This window comes from Lates calcarifer, linkage group LG15, assembly GCF_001640805.2.
Source record: "Lates calcarifer isolate ASB-BC8 linkage group LG15, TLL_Latcal_v3, whole genome shotgun sequence".
Lineage (NCBI taxonomy): Eukaryota > Metazoa > Chordata > Actinopteri > Centropomidae > Lates > Lates calcarifer.
In genome coordinates, this window is record NC_066847.1 from 18,620,445 (window position 1) to 18,640,442 (window position 19,998).

Sequence of the window (19,998 nt, forward strand, 5' to 3'; positions counted from 1 at the left end):
TAGCAATAAAATAGTGGAATAGTTACCTCAGTGTGAGATTCATGGAATTAATATACTTTGTGGCAAGATTGGTCTGTTATTCTTATTTGGGTGAAGAGAAATTAGAGAATGTCTCTTGATGATAATGGCAGTTGTGAAGACAGATTTATTGCTCAGATGGTTACTGTCTTTTATGGGTACATTTCCACTGTATAAGAAATTAACCTGATTTAAGTATGTGTGAGTGACCAGTCAAAGTTCACTCTGTTTGTATGAGCATGTAGTAGTTAGTAATCTAGTATTCCTTTTGTGGAGACATTCATTTAAGAACTGTTTTGGGCAAATTAGTGTGTCAAAAATGACTAGGGAGAACTAGGAAAATAGAATATGTGAAATAATGCACTTATTTATGGACTCATACCTACACTGTTGATTTCATCTTCTGTATTTATTCAGTTCACTAAATTGTGTGCCTTTTTCTGACAAACAATGTATGTAAGGCAGTGCTTACATGTTCTTTGCATCATCTGAAAAACAGTGTAGCACTCTCAGTAAAGAACAAAAAGTAATTGCTGCTACTCAATATCAAACATTAGTAAGTTGATTTCAAAGCTCATTCAGTGAAATGAAATGAACAAAAAAGTTACTTTAATTGCTTACAAGAGAAGTGAAAAAGCCAGTGAAAACTATTGACAGCTACAGCAAACAGCAGATGGTCTCCATCTTTCTATATAGAATGTCTCTAGACAATTAAGCATGTGAGGGGAAAGATATACTAGGCATAATGATTTATTAAATTCTGTTTTTGATTTAGATTAGAGAGAGAGACAGATGAATGAAGCAGAATATTCTAGCACGGCCTCTTTGATACGCTCTAAATTACTGTCCACAATAATTTTCATCCCATTGTTAAATTCATCTTAAAGTAGCGCTTGGAATACATAACATGAGTCAGACTCAAGCAGAGCAGAAGGGGAAAGTTTTCCTAAAATCAGGTCATAGCTTCTTTTTGATTTATTTTTTTAATACATAAAGACTCTAGTTGGCAGTTCCCATCCTTGCTCAGTTGCTCAACTCCAGTGTCCCAGAAAGTTAACCACGTGAGATCAGTTCAGGTTCAAGAGTTTCTCTTTAAAACTGCTAGAACCAGTATTTGAATGAATTTAAGCTGCAGGAGATGCCAGCAGGTGCCTCTTAGTTTTCTTCACAATTACAAGTGGGCTGGCTCACCTGCTCCTACTGTGCCTCAAAAGAGTTCTCACATGCCGTTATCTGTTTACAGTTTTGAGCATTTTTATCCATGATAAGAGTGAATCTGTGATGCAGGCTCACTTTGACTGTGTCTGCAGAATCCATTGAGTAAAGCACAACAAAGGGCAAACAGCAGTTGTTAATATGTGCATCATTAGAACTCTTTACACTTTTCTTATGGCTTGGTAGAGGTTGGAGAGAGGCCAGAGAGCTCCTGTAGAGGAGACAAATGAAACATCTTAATCAGAACTGACAGCCAAAAGCTGCTGAATTCATCAACGCAGTGGGACACTATGAAGAGGAGAATAGGGGATTGATACAGAATATCATAGCTATTCTGACTTATTGCTTTGTCCAGTGGAACAGATAGTGATGCTGTCTCCACCGTCTTAGATAGAGGTGAGTAGAATACTGTACAGTGCGCTAAAATATGAACAATGCAGAATAGCTTCAGTAATATAAACTTAGACACAGTGGAGTAAGCTTAGGTGGGCCCTCATCAAATCTTAACAAAATCGAAGTCAAAGAAAATTAGGACCTCATCAAAATTGATTCACTTTCAATTTCCTGAGCTTTTAGGCCTCCTCCTCCTAGCCTCAGCAGTTTGAGCTAGTTTCTCTTCATTGTGTTTGCTGACGCTTGTGAGATCATATAAGGCGTTTTCACTGTGCTGTGAAGTTTTGGGAGCTGAGCTGTTTGTCTGCAGCATACAGTTGAGACGAGGACCTGAACACAGGAAACTCTAGAGTATTACAGTGTATTTCTACTTAACAAAGCAGAACTGATCAGATTGAGAGGGTGTGGCTGATCACAACACAGACAAGAGCTTACCTTCTGAGGTTATTGTAGGACAGATCAAGGTCCTCCAACGTAAGCAAGAAGTCATCAAAGGCCTGGGCAGACACTTTAACTAGCTGGTTGTTGTTGATGATCAAATGTTGCAGATTGACCAAACCTGCCAGGTCCCTGGGTCCCAGTATAGTCAAGCGATTACCTAGATGTATAAATATCAATGAAATTATTAAGTATCTTCAATTTGAAATTGTACCAGTTTGAATAATTATATCAAGTAGTTTAGGAAATTATCCCAGAATGTAATTACTGTTCTAGCTCACCATCTAGATGCAGTGAGCGTAGACTCTCCAGATCAGCAAAGGCCATTGGTCGAATCAGGTGGATTGTATTCCTTGACAGAGTCAAATCAACTAAGCCGGTCATGTTGACAAAGTCATTCCCGCCCACCTCTGTGATGAAGTTGTCAGCCAGTCGCAGCTCGACAGTGCGCCGGTCAACATGTGGGGGGACGAACAGGAGGCCTTTGTCGGCACAGAGTGTGCTGAGTGACTCTGAAAGGTTTCGACACACACAGTGGAAGGGGCAGGCCGAGACCACGCCCCACGTCTCCCCTGCTCCAATCAGAGATGGCAGCAGACAGCATGTGACCAGAGTCAGCCAGTGAAATGCTGGGAAAGGGACAGAGTCTGGAAGGGTTCTCTTTGTAGCCCTGGGGCAGGCGCAGTGGACAAGATGTGATGAGGAGGGCAAAGATGAGACAAGGAGAGGGGGAAGAAAAGAAAGAGAGAAGATGGATGGAGGGAAAAGGGAGGGAAAGGTGGAATGTTCTGCCCTTTGTTCGGGTTGGAGGTGTGTGTGGGGCAGGTGTTTTTGTCTGCAGGGATTGAGGGGTGGGGGGACAGGCATGGTAGAACGCCTGGCTATCCACAGACCTGGAGAGAGAGAGACAAAGAGGGAAAAGGGGGAGAAAAAAAACATGAGTTTTTAAACTCATTCCCTGGTCAGACATTGTTTTATAAGAGATGTCTGAAGTGTGTTTTTGTGTCTGGTTTCCTGTCTTCCACCTACTCTGACTAGACAGAGCTGGAACGAGAGCCTGTTCTGCACGCATGCATACTTGAACAGGCCAAGGCCTTTTCTTAAATGAGTACCACTCTGCACTGATGCCCACTTGGTGCTTCATAGCTTAAAAATCCATAGTGAGAAATGGTTGACGCCCCTGCAGCACATACTGTCTTGCTGTAGCTCTTACATACATACAATTGTAAGTGCACTCACAGCCCTGCATACCTCTTCACCACCACAGCTCATTGCCTAGCAACAGCATCCCAAAAGACTGAACACAGCCAGTCCCCATAGTAACAGTTACCTAGAAACCTGTAGGAGCGGATTAGACAAGTGTTATATCATAGGACCCTTTCTTAAGACTGTGGGTCAGGGAATCAAATTGGGTCACTGGCCTATCAGCCTTGATTCCACAGCAAGACTCAAGTGAAGCAATGTAGGTCTCAGTAGGCTCAGTGGACTACAACACATAGAAGGGTTCCACTGTAATTTCAGACATGCAGAAAAGCTCCCAGCAACACATGCTTTGTGACACATACATTCCTAAATACAGCTATGGTGACGATCAGGTATAGAGATGAGTCACTGCCTCTGATTGGCATGCATAATAGTTGTCATAGCAACTGTAACCTAGATACAGAGAGAGTGACAAGGATGGTGATAACAGTCGCAGTCGCAGTGACTAGAGAGAGGAAACAGGATGAGACAGTGAGTCAGAGACTGACAGAGAAAGAGAAACATCCGTGGAGAAAGACAGGTGTATTTTTATGTAGAGCAATACTTGTATAGTGGAGTATTGGCTTGAGCATGGTGATCATAAAGTGATACATAATGTATGCAACCTAATACTTTGAGTAATGACCAGACATAACCATATATCATGCTGACTTTACAAGTTGACGCAAATTGCTGGCTCAATATTTTCCATTAGGTGCTAGCTTTACTCTTTCTGTGTGAAACTGGAAGAGGGTTTACCATCTTGTTCAGATATTAAAGCAGTGTCAATATCAAAGCACAGGGATTTCTGGTACCATTTTGCTTACTCCTCTTTACTACATGATTTGCTTTGGTCTACTTCCAAAACATGAGCTTGATATTGGACCAGAATACAGTGTCCCCTTTTTGAACCCTTCATTCTACATCGAAAAGATAAAGAAAACTAGTGTTTGAAATGATGATACATTGTATCTCAGGCTCCTGCTGTTCTCACTGATAAAGCAAAGAGAAGGAAATAAGCAGTATACCTCTTAGATGATGGGAATAGATTAGTTTTAGTTACTTTAGGCTCCAGTGAATGGCATCATTACTTCCTTAGTGTCAAGCATTTCCTTTTGAAACAGGATGTTTGGGTGGAACATTAAACCAATAGGCTGTTAGTTAAGGAGAGAAATGCAGTTTGATTTAATAGGATGAGCAGAGGTTTGTAGGTTTGTGCACATCCATAGGAGCTTCAATAAGCTACAATGACTTAAATGTTAAAAAACACTGTTTTTTAACATTTAATACTTTTGTGGCTCTAGCTGTAATGACTACCAGGAACTCAGTATCTTTTTCAAACCAAATCTAAGAATATAACACACAATCCAGCTTAGCAGTGGTACCGCAGATAGTTATTTCCTTATGCCTGGTGGCATCAGATTCAAAAAATGAAGAAAAAAAAATTGCTTGCAGCAGGCGAGGGTGGGGAGGAAATGGGGGGAGGGCAGCAAAGTCACGAATGCTTGCAGTGACAGCCAGTCCCCAGGGCAGTCGATGTTGGAAGTCGACTGTTCCTGAGCGCCTGTGGAGGCGTGCATACTAAAATGTGGAAATGCTCCAGCAAAAATGAAATGCCGCTTTAAAATATGTCTACTCCAGGTCCCTGAAAAGTCCTAACGTCAGGTGTTGTTGTAGAGCGAGCAGGGTACTTCAGTCCTGGCTCTACCAGCTTACCCCCATACTTTGCTAATGCTTGCTGCTCAGACAGCTTACTTTCCCCGCGGCACGCTGAATGTCAATACACTCACGCACTCTCCTGTTGCGCTCCGCTCCTTCATTTGACCTTTTTCTTTGCCTTGCTCCATACTTTTTAATATTTTCTGCTCCTTTACTCTGTTCCTGTCTTTCTCTTTGTCACTGCTTTCTCACTCTCATAATAACTTACTCTCCTGGTCCATCTCCGATTCTCTCACCCTGTCTTTAATTTTCACCTCCTTTCTCCTTGTGAAAGCCTTCACATCCTTCACCTTGCATCTTGCCTTCCTATACCTTCGCTCTCCCCCCACTGCGCTGCTCCTACCTACCTCTCCTCTTCTTCCTCTGACTCTATTACTCAGGATTGTTCTTTGTTTCCTTGCCATCCATCCTCTACAATCTCTCGCTGCAGTTCTGCTCCCTGTGTTTTCTGTCTTTCTTTATCCTTTCTCTCCATCATTGCTCACCTTCCATCTTGTAACCCTTTCCCCTTCTGGCTGCTCTGTAAATTTCCACATTTTCCTTCTTTATGTCTCATTCCCTCTCTTTCTTTCTTTCTGTCTTGTCTGCCCTTGAGGCAACCTGAGTACGACAGTGTTATCAGTCACAGCTCTACCTCACCATCTTCTCTCCTCTTTTTTCCCTCCTCTGCCTCCTCTGCCTTTGTCTTTTTGTCTTGTCTCTCCATCGCTTGCTGACTCTGCTGCCCTCCATATCTCCTTACCTTTTCTGCTCCTACGTTCAGTCACAAACTATACACACATATGCGCGCACACACCCTCAGATCCTACGTGCCACACACACGATTTTGTTCTATCCTCTGCTGTGCTCTGCCTGACACGCTCCCTCCTTGCTCTTCCATTTATCTAACTTTCTCACCCATCATTCCTCCCCATCTGTTTAATCTCTTGATTTTCCCATACCTTAATTTTTCTCCCTTACCTCTTCCTCAGTAGTCCCTCTATCATTTTCTACCTCCCTGAAGTGTTTCTTCTTTCACTTCTGCATCTCCCTCTCCTCTTTATTTCATGCTCTTCCTCTGTTAGGGAGCAGATCTCATTTGCAACTAGAGCAGTGCACTATTGAAGCTTTCTGACACACACACAGACACACTCACACACACACACACACACAAGTTGGTTGTAACTGATCTGTCCACTTGCTGATCGATCTGACCCATGGAGCTGGATAACACCCTGTCCCATTCATTTACACTCCTCCTCTTGCTCTCTCTTTTGCTCTCTATGTCTTTATCTGTACCCTTCTTCTGTGTTGGAGGGTTACTTTGTATGGCAGGGTTTGTTGTGACAAGGTTTGTATTTGCCTGCTGTTTAAATATGGCAATAATTTCCAAGAAAATGTAGTTGAATTTCGGCCAAATAAAATGTTAATCATTGTGTGTTTCAACTATCTTTTTATGAAAAAACATCCAAGCCTGTGATTGCAGGTCTTGTTGATACTCATAGCTGCTCCCAACCTAAAATGGTATTTGTGTATTTATTTATATAATTAATTTGTCCCTTGTACCCTGTGGTGTGGTGTACCTCAACCCCTTTAAACCTCTAACAGAGGAAGCAATGTAACAGTCAGTAGCAGCAGGACTTGAAGCATGTACAACAACATCAAGATGTATTTTCGAAGTCTGCGTTTTATTTTTTTCAACATGCCAACTTTTATTCCACTCATGAAATCATCAGTGTCACTATTTTCAATTTCAGGCATCTCCACCAAAAATATATGCATGAACAGATGAATGGAGAGGTTTTTCACAATATAGGCAGCAGCAGTGATACAGTTTAAAGCATTATATTATGTTTTATATCCTATTTAGTAGTATGAAATGGTTTCTGTTAGGGCTGTTATTATGCATATTGCCATAAATGTTTTAGTTTATAAAATGTCATCAAATACAAAGTATTGACCATCCACATTGCAAGGTCACGTCTTCAAATTGCTTGTTTTGTACGACCAACATTGCCAAACCCAACAGTAGTCAGTTTTGCATGATAAACAACAAAAAAAGCAGCAAATCCTCTCATTTGTGAACCTGCAACCAGCAAATGTTTGGTATGCTTAATAAATTACTTCACTTATTCAGTTAATCCACTAATAGTTTTAGTCAGTTACTAGTTTCTACATTTCTAATCAGATAGTCAGATTAGCTTTATTCTGTCTATAACATAACATGGTGCTGCTTCTGTAGTACAGTAAATCAGAAGTTTCTTTTTCATTTTTCAGGCATTTATTGAATTATGCTACTGGTCAAAAACTGCTTTTGTCCATTATGGTATTAACACTGCTCTACTGTATTTTATACATCTTTTAAATTAATATTTTATCTTACTTCTATCATCTTAACCTGTCTCTGGCTGTTTCTTGTGTTTCTGCAACAGTAGAATTTCATCCCTGGGGATCAATAAAGTCTTATCTTACACATTGTACTGATGCAGCATAGAGGTGCAGTACAGTATGAGTATCTGAATATATGTGAGTGTGCAGTCACACACATTTGCCAGTATCTACCCTTAATGTATATAGATGTAGATGCTAGCCTCCATGGCTTGTCAAGTGTGTGTGTGTTGGTTCTTGTGTTTGAATTAATGTGACATTTTTCTGCACTTAGGAAGCCTTCACTTGCTCTTACAAGTTTGCTCTTGCTCTCTCTTGATCATTCATACACACACACACACACACACACACACACACAAAACAGCAGGCATCACATTACAGCAATAAGGTGGTAAGCCCCTTGGTATAAAGCCTGCTTGACATTTTTTGGAAAGGAAAGAATAAAGGGAGTCAGTCAATGAAAGATAGATAATAGAGAGACAAATCACAGAGGAGGAGAGAACAGAAGGATAACCGAAGAGATCAGACAAAGAGGGAGGTAAAACTTTAAGAATATTCTGTGTGTTTGTGTGTGTGGAAAACACATCACATGAAAGAATATGATCATTTGATTTGGCTAGATGTTTGTGTTTTGAGCTTGTGTACTCCTATGTGTACAATATCAGTGTCCATAGCTGCTTGTTTTTTTTGTTGTTGTTTGTTTGTTTGTTTTTCCATTTTGTTCCCTCTATTTTGGGTAGTTTGATGCTACACTATCCTGCGTGAGCCCTCAATCCTCCAGAGAGCAAGAAACAGATGGGCGGAGAGAGCAGAAAGGCTGCACGAAGTGCGAGCGAGAACATGAGCTAAAAGCATCTGTGGAAGGAACTACTCAGTACCCCCAGTGCTGGAGCACGACTCAGAGCTACGAGGCTGAACCTAACCTCACCCCAACTTCCAAAAGTTTCTGTTTAAACACCCACCACAGCCTCAGGAGGGTGCAGCTACTTTTTCTGAGACCAAAACCAGCTAAATATGAAGCTGCTTCATATAGCTTACAACGATAAATTTCCATTAACAGTGTTTTTGGCGATTCTTTTGAACCCGACCTAAACCTATGCTAAGAGAGAGCTCCAGGCATGACTTAAAAGCTGGAATGAGTCTATTTGGATGACTTTTTGTTAGTTCACATGGAAGACCTATTGTACTTGAAGGCTTAAGTTCCTTTCTGGTCTAAGTCTGTAATGCTCTGTGGGCTATTATAAATCTCAGATCCTCTTAAATGCCAAACACAATTAATAATATTTATAAACTGTGTGTGTGTGTTTGTGTGTTTGCATGTTTGACTCCAAATTTGCATATTGGCCTATGTTTTTTTGCATCTACTCTGGCATGTGCAAATGCCATTAGCCCATAATCGACTTAAATCGACTTAGGGAATGTTGCAGTGTTTATAAACAAGGGGATTTGTATTAGCTCTCAAAAGCCACTTATCACAAGCACAGTAATCCACAGATCTGATTGGAGTGTGAATAAGGTGCACCACAAGGCTTCAGTCAAAATCACTGGCAGCCAGTTACCATAGTGTTGTGGAGAGGTTAATGTCTGACTGTAGATGTGAAAAGTTGAAGGTAGAAATGAATGAAAATGCTGAAAGTTATGTCATTTGAGTATCAATACATATTTCTTATGAGCTCTGCTGCATTGTTTGATCAGAAAATGTACACAAGCTCTGTTGGCACAAACGCAGGGATCAAATATGGAGGCAGTCTTTTCACACACACACACACACACACACACACAGACACACAGAAATTCTTTCAGTTACACTGAGGCTTTCTAGCATGCACTCTTACTCATAATCTAGGCCCTTGATATTAGGTGAGTGCTTGCATACAGAAACAACTGCGAGCATACCAAAACAGTCTTCCCACACAGTCATAATTATAGGGAGGCCGACACATACACACACACTCTCTCTCTAGGCAAGGAACAAAAGAACGCCCACGTAGCCTCTTCGTGCGGCAGTCGTGTGTACTGTAAGCCCACTCATCCTTTTGATACTATCACTCCTCTGTCATTCTTCTGTCATATTTTGTCCTCTTTAGTCATCCAGGATGTATAGAGAGCACAAGGAGTAGGGTAACCATATTGGATATCGAACCAGACAATAAATGAGGGATGCAAAGAAAGGCTAACTGCATGAAATACAGTGAGGGGGAGAGAGACAAATCCAAGAAAATGGGAGAAGAGAGCTCAAGATGGAGGAGGGATGGATGTAAGATTGGAGGAAAGGGAAATCCAGTAGTGTGAAGAGCTGAGGATGAGTGGAAAAGAAAGAAGAAAGGAGTAGGAGTTTGAGGAAGATGGAAAGAAAGAGGGATGAAGTGTCAATGTGTATGAATGTGTGTCGTTAAGCGGATGGGCAGAGAAATATGTAAAGGCGATAAACGGGTGAAGGCCGCCATCCATCACTGTCAGAGAGAGGGATGAGAGAGAGAAGAGTGGATTTGATTAGGGAAAGGGAGAGCTCTGTTAAAAATGAGTTTGTAAGGCATCGCCAACGTGATAGTGGGAGAAGACAAAAGAGAGGGAGGCATGGTGGAAGGATGGAAGTAAAGGTGATGAGATAAGGAGTGAAAGAAGGACGACACAGGTTAATGGTCAAGAGAATGACAGTTAAATTGTAAAGGACTGTCCGGGGATACATAACCATGATTTGGCCATCACAGTGGTGTAAAATTTTTGATTTAGACATTAAACTCTGATCAGAGGTCAGAAATTAAAAGAGTGAGGTAAGTGTGAGATAATGAGGAGCCGTGCTGTAATTGGACTCAGATGTTTCAGCCTGACCAGTATGGTTGGCTGTCATTATTAGTGTTATTATGACACCTGAGTCATTTGTTTCAAGTGTTGATTGTTACCTAAACACAAAAAAACTTAACAAAAACTTACTTAGATAAATTATAACACCCCCCACCCCCCAAACTAGTTAAATAAATAGATTGCGATCAAGGTGGTTGTCACAGTTTGCTTGTCTTTTTGTTAAGTGTGTCTAAAAAAAGAAGAAAAATCTGTAAATGTCATTCATTAAGTGCTTGATGTCTCGTTCGTTCTCAATCTGTACAGTTATTTGTGCATTTTGTTGTTTAGTTTTTTTGCAGCTGTATAGGTAGGGGGTAATGATGGAAAAATCTCACAGAACCCCTGAGGTTGAATAGGAGGAGTGAAAGAAGAGAAATAGGAAATCAGAGAAAAGAACTGAAGTGTATTCTCTTTAAAATAAAAGGACTGCAGTCTCCTCACAGCAGGGCTCCAAAATAATACAGTTTCTTTGAAATATTGCGCTCAACTAATTCCTTCCAAACCTCTATGTTGTGTTTGGGAGAATGACATGTGCATCAGCATGTGTAGATGCATCTGTATGCACGACCCTTGCTGACTAAATCCTGTTGGAATCCGTCCTATTTGGAAGATTTTGGTAATTGTTTCTATTCCTGGAACATTGCACAGTCAGATTTTTTAAAATGTTTTTGTTTGGGTTGGTTTTTTTTCTACACCTCTGGAAAACTTCCACCCATGAATTGGTTTAGGGATTAAAAGGGCTTGTGGAAAGACCTGGTTTTTGTCTCACTGATGCACATTTCACAGCTCTTGCATGAAGGCCATGAAAACTCCTCCAGTTTTGGTGATTTTCTCCAGCAGTCTGCAAATCAAGCATTTTCCTTATATTCAGAGAAATGATTTTTGGAGAGTGTTTCATTAGAGAAGAGTTGTTGTATTGTTGAGTGCTTTTGGCTACAGCACCTTATCTTAAATAGGAAGTTTTTTTAAAGTATCTATAATCTTTAAACATGGCAACACTTCAGAGAAAGCAAGCCACTCTGTTGTTTGGAGTAAAAACATAATAACATTGGTAGAGGCTTTGAAGTGTGGCTTTTTAAAGGCGGCCACACTTTGCATCTACTTCACATAGATAAGCAGCCCAGTCTTAATGAACTTTGAAAACTTTGTTAAAGTTTGAAAAGCCAAAAAAAGTTGAGAAATCACTGTTACCTGGGCTTCTTTTGAAGTACGCCTGTTTAAGAGGCCATACTTTCTCTCTGTGCAGACATGCTGGACTGCAAGAACTGTCTGATCCTCTGAAAAACCAGGAGGCAGAGTTAACCCACTGTTCTGATTTACCACAGACTGTGAACTGGTGAACCGTGAAGACTTGTGAAATGGTGGAAAAGAAAATCTCAAGCAGCGAACCATAGCATTAAGTAGGCCCTTGCTCTCGTCCGTCTTATGAGTAGAGTAGAATTTTGTACTTGATGTCACAGCTCAAATTGCTGCCCCCTTAGTTGGCTATTTTCTGCCCCCTGGTACCTCACCCTCATTTTTCTTGAAACATTTAGAGATGTGGAGGTCACTAATGCTAAAGCTAAGTAATGTAGAAATGCTGCTGAGTAGTGGTCCATCCATTTTCTTGCAAATAGTATCTGTAGCAGTGGTGACTAAATGTCAGGTATCATCTTGAAAGTATTAGTATTACAAAAAATGTATGAAACTAATCTGAGCGGCTGTACAAAAGCTTAAAACCAATCTTACTACTGAAAAATACACTACGTAGAGATGTTTCCACCAAGCCACAGCTTTTAAAGTTTTCTTAGCAGGTCTCTAACAATGTTGTGTTATATATGTGGCAGCCAATCTCCCACTCCTCGCTGAGTTTTGTGATTTTGTTTCCTCCCACTGGGAGGTAAATTGAATTGGCAAACAACGGAGGTGACAGTGATTTTCTTTGGCACTTCATTGGCACAGATCATGCCAGGGAGCAGTCTTTACATGATCTGTTATGAATCTCTCATTTGAATTTTTAAGTTTTATCCATTATCCAGCCATAACTAGCTTGAAGATCTGTATTTATGGCCACCTTTATACTTCCCCAGGTTTGTGTTGTGTGTGCATTTTCTTTCACCTCACAGGGAATTTTTTTTTGTCCTTGTAATGCTTCGGTGTCACTCTGACTGCAAAGTAGGATCTCAGCATTATCTGTTTTGAAAGTCCTTGTATAAATGGCAGCAGTGGTTTAGTTCTTTACATCTATAACAGTCTCACAGTTGGATACGAGCAGCCAAAATGATGGGAACAGCTGAGCAAATGAGGGACATAAAGTGCTGAAAACAGCTCTGGCAGTTCTCTTACTCCACTGTACCAGGGTGCCTTTTTACTTGGAGAGGAACCATTTTTCATTGGTGGATAGCTGTCATATTGATGCCAGAGAGGCAGCCCAATACTGTTCTGTTTTGATGCTCCCTTACTGCAGATGGTAGTAGCACAGTTGCATCTGATTAAATTGCACAGTAACATGGTTAAAGATGGGGGCCATTAAAAGCCTACAATTAATAGCTGACAGTCTTTGTTTTTGCCACCTGCTTCTCTTTTGATGCAGATTCCATATAGTGCTGAAAGCGATGGAGGAATAAATCTTGGCATCTGTATGGATTGCCATCCTCTGTATTCATGCAAGCTTTTCTTTTTAAGATTTCCCCTTTGATTAATGATGTAGGCATGGATGAAAGGTCCATCCAGAGCCACAGAATACATTATACTTCTCAAGACAAGTAAACTCTAAACTTCATGGATAAAATTGGTGGAAGGTCCCTTTTAAATTTTCTGTTCACTGTCCACATGGTGTATATTGTAGCCTTCATGCCATTTTTGCATGCTCTTTGTGAACTACAATCTGCAGGTTATCACAGATGCTTGTTGACTACCTCAGCCAGATTGTAAAGGGAAACTGCTATGGACTTAAGCCCAGTTATGATGGTCCCACCAGTAAGAGTTTGGAGTCTGTCCCACTACCTGCATCAGCCTGTTTCAAACTGTGTCTAATTGGAAAATTAATGCTGCTTAAATTTTCTAATTATATTCCTGTCCCGATATTTGTGATAATGCCATAGCCCGTAGTTTTGGTCCTATTCCAAACACATGGGGCATCTGATATATTTTAGTCCAGTCTCACTTGACATTCTAATGTAATTTGATCCTTCAAGAACTGTATGTGAAGGGGCTTTTGTGTGTGCGTGTGTTGGGACTTGCAGTCATCAGCGGGTCACCAAGAGAAACTCTTCAACTTGAACTTCTTCAGTTTCTAATCCCCACGTTCTTCACACACACACACACACACACACACAAATGCACTTTCTCACTTTCAAACTCACAAAGTTGCAGACATACAGATACTTAAATACAGTTATGCTTATACCCACAAATTTGCCTTTGCATGACACACACTATCACAAGTGTAGCAAAATAACTGACCTGCCACTCTGCCACTCACCCTGAACATAATGTGCTTGCAGTTTTCTCTGCCCCTCTCCTCCTCCAATTTTCCTACTGTCCCTCTCTTCTCTGCTTCAACCTGTCCCCTCCCCCTGCCTTCCTTCTAGCCCAACCTTTTTGTCACTACATGAAACTGATTTTTTTCTGTCATTATGTCTCTTGTTTCTCTGTCCTCTCCCACAGCCTCATCTGCTTGCTCTCTCCCCCAATTCCAGCTTGTCCCTCTTCATTCTTATATCGGCCTATCCTGCAACACTGCCATATTTTCAGTGGGTGATTGTGTACGCATGGGCTTTTGTGCACCTGTGTGTGTTTACATAGCTGAGACTAATCAACAAAAAACTGCAAATCCACCACAAACACCGCTCAACAAGCAACACACAAACACCACTTGTGAGCTGTCAACATCTCCAACCCAATCAGAAATCCTGCGGTGCCAATTATATGGACCCTGACACGACAGGATGCAGCTTAACAAAAATTGTTTCTGTGTGCGCGCACTTGTGTATGTATGTGCAAGTGGCAGTTTGATGATTCAGCAGGGTTCCTGAGGGGAAATCCTGAGTAAGAGAACAATTACCCAATCAGCACTCTGCATCCAGCACAGTGGGTCAATGACATGCCAAACAGGCCTCTGAATCACAGTGATGGATGTATTGATTAATGCTATACACAGAAACACACAAGCATACACACACTTATACACAAGCTAAACTCGGTCTTCAGTCAAGTATTTCTTTCCTTTTCATTTCATTTTATGTATTACTCTCGTGCTCATCCTTCTATCACACCCCCCTTCTGAAACAGAGGGATGTACAAAAATAGGAAAAGACGGCAGGCTAGGGATAAGAGGTGGGAGTGGTACAAGTATCCTGGAGGAAAGAGATACATGTAGTGTGGGGATTGAAAGAATTCTCAATGATTACTTGGCTGAGGCCTGTTATCAGGCATGTTTGATCACAGAGGCTGCTCTCAGCCATAATGAATCACAAACTGCACTGTAACTCCCCACAAAGAGCTTTTTTCCCTGATGTGAGACACTAATAAAGGCAAAACAACACTGCGCTGCAATGAGTCTGCAGGGGAAACTGGTTTCCCTTGAGTTTCTTGATTACTGTGTCTCATATTCTAATGCTAAACAGTGCTGATATAGGCAGGAACACTCTGTTCTTTGCTGTCAGACTTAGACTATACGTGTTGCCGACTAAGTACTAGCTGGGTTTCTTTTGACAGTCATCACCCACACTGTATTCTGCACCATGATTCACTTGAGCATCTACAACGTACTGCATCTGTTGAGGATAGCTGTGATACAGACAAACACCTGTCAGTTTGTAAATGTGGGGTCGTGTTGGTTTGGATGCAAATACAAAGTTGTTTGAGAGGTGTTACCAAGTTGTGTACAAGAGATGATGGTTCTAATATTTAACTGTTTTGGAAATGTACTGACACTCACTGCAAAGGTTTGACATGACACACCTGTCTAAAAGAACACCGTCAAACCTAGTTTATTTGGTCTCTTATTAGTTTTTCTCTCCTTAAACCCCTAAAATTAATCAGTCATTGAGGAATAATGACAACAGAATATCAACAGCCAGTGGACGTGACAGATACTACATAACACATTCAATTTGTCATGGTGAGGTATAGTGCTGTTACAACTGGCTGCATATTTTCTTGTCCCAACATCTCTAATGTGAGGATTTGCTGCTTTTCTCAGTTTTATATAAATATCTTGACTGTTGACCAAACTAAAGTATTAATTTGTAGACATCATCTCGGCCTCTCTGCTTTTTTCATGATTTTCTGACATTTCATTGACTATAGAGAGAGACAGTTACTAAGAAAACATAACTAACAAAGATCAACTACTTATGAAACTCAGTAGCTGTAGCCCTATTTAATAAATAACACTTATCTGCTCCTCCAGAAAGGTTGAAGTGAAGGTATTATCTCTACCTTTTAGACTTGCAAAGCTGAACAGGTTGTAGTTCTTGCTTGGAAAGGACTTATGGCTGTTGGTGAGCACATTTCTGATGGGACTGAACACATCAAAGTTTTGGTGTGTGTGTGTGCCTGCTCACATGTGTGCGTGTGTGTAAATCCATGCCCTCTCTTCCCTCTCCATCTCTAGAGGGGTTTTTCACAAAGCAGGATTAGCAAGTTAGCCAGATAAGTCTAAAAAGTACTTTGTGAAATTTTGCTAGCAATTCTCAGTCTGAATAGCTGAATCATATTCCCAGAAACCTAATATTCAAATTTAGTTTCATAGATTGAAATCAGTATTAGCAGGAGAACCAAATCTTTCACAGACATGTGGGTAACTTCCTAGTCTTAACTTGTGAAAATCCTTGCAATGACTTATGGGTCCTTATATCAGTATCACTTCTCAGTACTTCTTAAACCTGAACATACCTCAACCTCCACTTTTTCTTTTCCTCTCCTCATCCCCCTTTTCTTCACCATTGCTCTTTCATCCCTCATTTCCCTCTTGTGTCACTCTCCCTTCCTCTAATCCCCCCGATCGCCTCGCTCACACTCTTTCACATTTGGCTCTTCCCCACTTCCCTTCTCTGTATCTCCCTCCCCAGAACCATCCCTCCGTCTGTCTCCAGCGGTTGCCGTGGTTACAGTTTGTTCTGCTCATCAGGCGCCTGCTGTGCCTAAACAGACTGTCAACAGTTTAATTACTCATCCTCTCATCCCTCTATCTTTCCTTACTTCTGTGCTATGCTTTTGCATTGCTTCCACCTCTGACTGGGGAGCCTCTTAGTCGCTCCTTCTCTCCATGACATACTCTTTTTCTCTCCTTTCATCATTTTCCACTTTCAGTTTCCCACTTCTTTCCATGATTTTACTTCTTGTCCTTCCCTTTTGTCATGTCATCCCCTCCTTCCCACTACTGTATGTTTGACTACTAACAGGCTAATTACTCATCCTTTTAGCATTCAGTCACATCAGTTATATTCCATTCATTCATCCCATCTTCCATCTCAGTCCACCCATCCCTCCCCCTCAGTGTGCCAGTACTTTATTAGTGTAGTTTTTCTTTTCAGACATTGTTATTCCTCTATTCCCTTATCCCCGCTCCCTCTTATCATCCACCTCTCAAGTGTCATCACTTGCCTTTTTATTCTTCATTACTCAGTCGCTCTCCATCCTCTGAGTGTTCCTCCGTATCTTAAACAGCCAGTCTTGTAATTACTCCTCTTCATCACACTCACACACTACATCATTCTATACCTCTCTGTCCATCATCTACCACTTCATTCCTGAGCTGTTGACAGTGGCCTGATGTCTCATCCTTTGATCTGTCCCCCTTCTTTAACAGCCCAGCCTTTCACTTCTCTCTCTCCACCATTTGTCATTCATTTGTCCATCCATTCATCCATCAAGTGCCGCGTTTCTGACACTGACCATGTCTTCCTTGTTTTGAATTGAGTTTTGAATCCTTCACTTCTGTTCTTGATTGAAAGCTGGTTAATTCAGAGAGGTGTGTGACATCCTACATCTATCATTCCTCATCATCTTTGATGTCATTTCATGTGTCTGTCTTCATCTGTTTCATATAATTAACCTTAATCCCTATACCTAATGCAATTGAGAATTCCTTGGCCACTATGCTTTGAATACTTCATCATTCCTCTCATCCTCTTTGTCTTTTATTTCTTAACTGTTAACTAAACTTCTCCCCAGTTATAGTTTAGTGACCGTAACTCAGCTTTGGCTCTTTTTACATGTTCAATTAGTGTGCATGTCTCTCATAAAATGGTGGTGCTTGCCATGTAGTAAGACCCTTTCCAAAACCAGGAATACATGACCAAAAGTTAAGAAATTAATTTAACAGTGTCTTTGAATGATATGTAGTCATTATGGGCATTTTCCAGACCATTTTCCAGGATTCTTTTCTTAAACAAGACATATTAAAGAGAAATTGTTTTGAATTAGCTCTTAAAATGAATGTTAGCATAATTAGCTCACTATCTATAGCTGATGAAATGTACTGGTGAGAGTTGTCATTTCAGTTGTCGCTGGCTGAGGTGTGTTATTATCATTATTAACTTCATAGGTGCCATGCAAGAACTGAAAGCTTCACGTGTAGCAATAGATACTACGGTGGGAGGGGCTTAGCTGGTCAGTTATTTGATCTGATTTTACTCCTTTTATAAGTGGTCCATTCACTTTTCTGTCATTTTTTTCTTTATGCCTCCATTCACTTGCCAGTCTGTTCATTTTGGCAAGGCTCCTACTTTGAACAGAGAGCATCCCATCTGTTCATCCCCCTTACTGTAGCCTCAGAATGACAGACACCCTTGGTAACAACAAGCCACATGGAGCATTAACAAAATAATTGAGAAAATGTTCTTTTATTCTGCCTTTACTTCACTGTTTGAATCAGATGACACTTACCTACTCTGTATTCATACGTCTATCACTAGCAGGAGAGCAAAGCCAATTATAGAATTATGACTTGGTTAATGGATATCAAAAGGCCTCTTTGTTACACTTTTAAAATATTCAGCCATCATCTCTTCAGAATATGCGCTGCCCCTGTTCACAGCAAGAGTCAAAATTGCTGTAAACGATGAAAAGAGCAAGTAATGAGCCCTGTCTTGGTTATTCAAAAAGCTTATTGTTGATAAAAATAGTTTCACATGTGGTACATTGTGGTTTTTTAAGACAAATCTCTTTTGTTTTCAGGGTAATTAATGTTCCTCTATAAGGTAGAATTTAATCCCCCCCCCCAAGTTGAGCCTTGTAATTGGTGAGTTTATTACATGGAGAAGCCCCATGGTACACCATATTCACCATATCTCTTTATAGCTCATTCCTGGTGTTGGTGATCTTTTACAGACTTTTTGGGGTCATGTACGACCAATTGTAGCCAATGGTAGAACAGTAGAAAGCTACATAATGATGGCCATCTGTCATTTCTAATTCCTTCTTCCTCATCCATCTCTCTATTTTTATCTCCCTATGGTAAATTACCATTAATTTATCTTTCTACCCTGATTATGCCTCTTTCTAACCTTTTTATCATCTTGTCACTCATTCTAGACTTCTTAAAATCTCCTTGTTTATCTCACTTATCATTCAATCGGTCAGTCCTTCAGTCTTTTATTCACTTCAATTTCTTGCTGCTCAAACCTTTTATGTCTCAGTTGTTTCTATTATACCATATTTATCCTTCCATTTCTCTATATATGTCTCCTTGTTATCCCTCCCTCCTACTATCCTGCTCTCTGTCTGCTGCCATGCTTTCTTTTCTAATCTAGTCTCCTTTTTTCTTCCATTCATCTGTCTCTCTTTCTACTTGTCACTCGATTAAGTCAATCACTGCTTCTCACTCCTCCTCGTCTTACTGCAATCCTTTCATCTGACCCCTCTTAGCCCTTAGTACCCATCACTATGTTGTGTGTCACCCCTCCCTTCCCCTTCTCCCTTTTCCATTTCCCTGCATCTTTTTCCTCCTCCCTTTACCACCTCCTTGCACTTTCTCTCTTCCCTCGTCTCCATTTCTTTCTCATCGCCCTCTTATCCTCCCATATATCCACTCAGTCAGTCTGATCTCCTGTGTCAGTGTGCCAAATCCATGTCTGTTTGTGTGCACGCTCAGACACAGCTTACGTAAAAAGCCTCAAACGAAGGGAGGTTAGAACTGTTCTGGACTGCTGATGCTGCCACCACCACACAAACACTCTCACTGTCCTGCATCCACACACGTTTACTGTGGTACACACATAGACTCACACACGACACGCCAGGTGAGATTACATAAAGGCGAGGTGATGAAAGCCAAGCTGAGATGCACCTAGTGAGTAATCTGATACAGGACAGCTGGCTGACACACACACATGCACAGAAACACACAAAGAAAGAGAGAGAGCAGGATTGTCAGTATGGTAGAAGTATGTAGAGCGATAAATTGTGGAGTTAGAGGTGTAGAATAGAAGGATAAGAAAAGATAAACCTACAATCATCTGTGCCATGTGGGAGATTTAAGCATGTGTGTTCATGTCTGTGTGTACTCTAACATTTGCCTCTTATGTTTTTGTTGTTATGAATGCACATCTGTTCATTATTTATAGGCCTCCCAGTCCAGCGAGTGCTGGTGTTCACAGTATTGATGTGCTCAATGATTCAGCACAAGAGAGTCAACCATGCAAACATGGATTCACCTTTACTGGGCTTGTATAATATATATATATATATATATATATATATATATATATATATATATATATATATATATATTTATTTATTTATTTTATTTTTATTTTTTTCTCCAGTAATGTG

The 19,998-nt window shown here is 40.7% G+C and overlaps 2 protein-coding genes across 4 annotated transcripts in view; one reads left to right on the plus strand and one right to left on the minus strand.

The window, feature by feature from the left end:
• The window catches only part of LOC108893161 (pyruvate carboxylase, mitochondrial), a 261,450-nt gene that overhangs the window by 165,273 nt on the left and 76,179 nt on the right, over positions 1 to 19,998 (plus strand). The window lies entirely within an intron of this gene.
• Positions 1 to 19,998, minus strand: part of LOC108893179 (leucine-rich repeat and fibronectin type-III domain-containing protein 4) — a 39,262-nt gene that overhangs the window by 18,668 nt on the left and 596 nt on the right. Inside the window, exons 2-3 of one of the 2 annotated variants that reach the window (XM_018691041.2) lie at positions 2,346 to 2,957; positions 2,062 to 2,224 (exon numbers count right to left, since the gene is read on the minus strand). In XM_018691041.2, the coding sequence (XP_018546557.1) occupies positions 2,062 to 2,224; positions 2,346 to 2,931 (749 nt within the window). In that variant the 5' untranslated portion in view covers positions 2,932 to 2,957. Of the gene's footprint in view, positions 1 to 2,061; positions 2,225 to 2,345; positions 3,577 to 19,998 lie in introns of those variants that run through there. The other variant, XM_051076201.1, reaches the window with a different exon arrangement.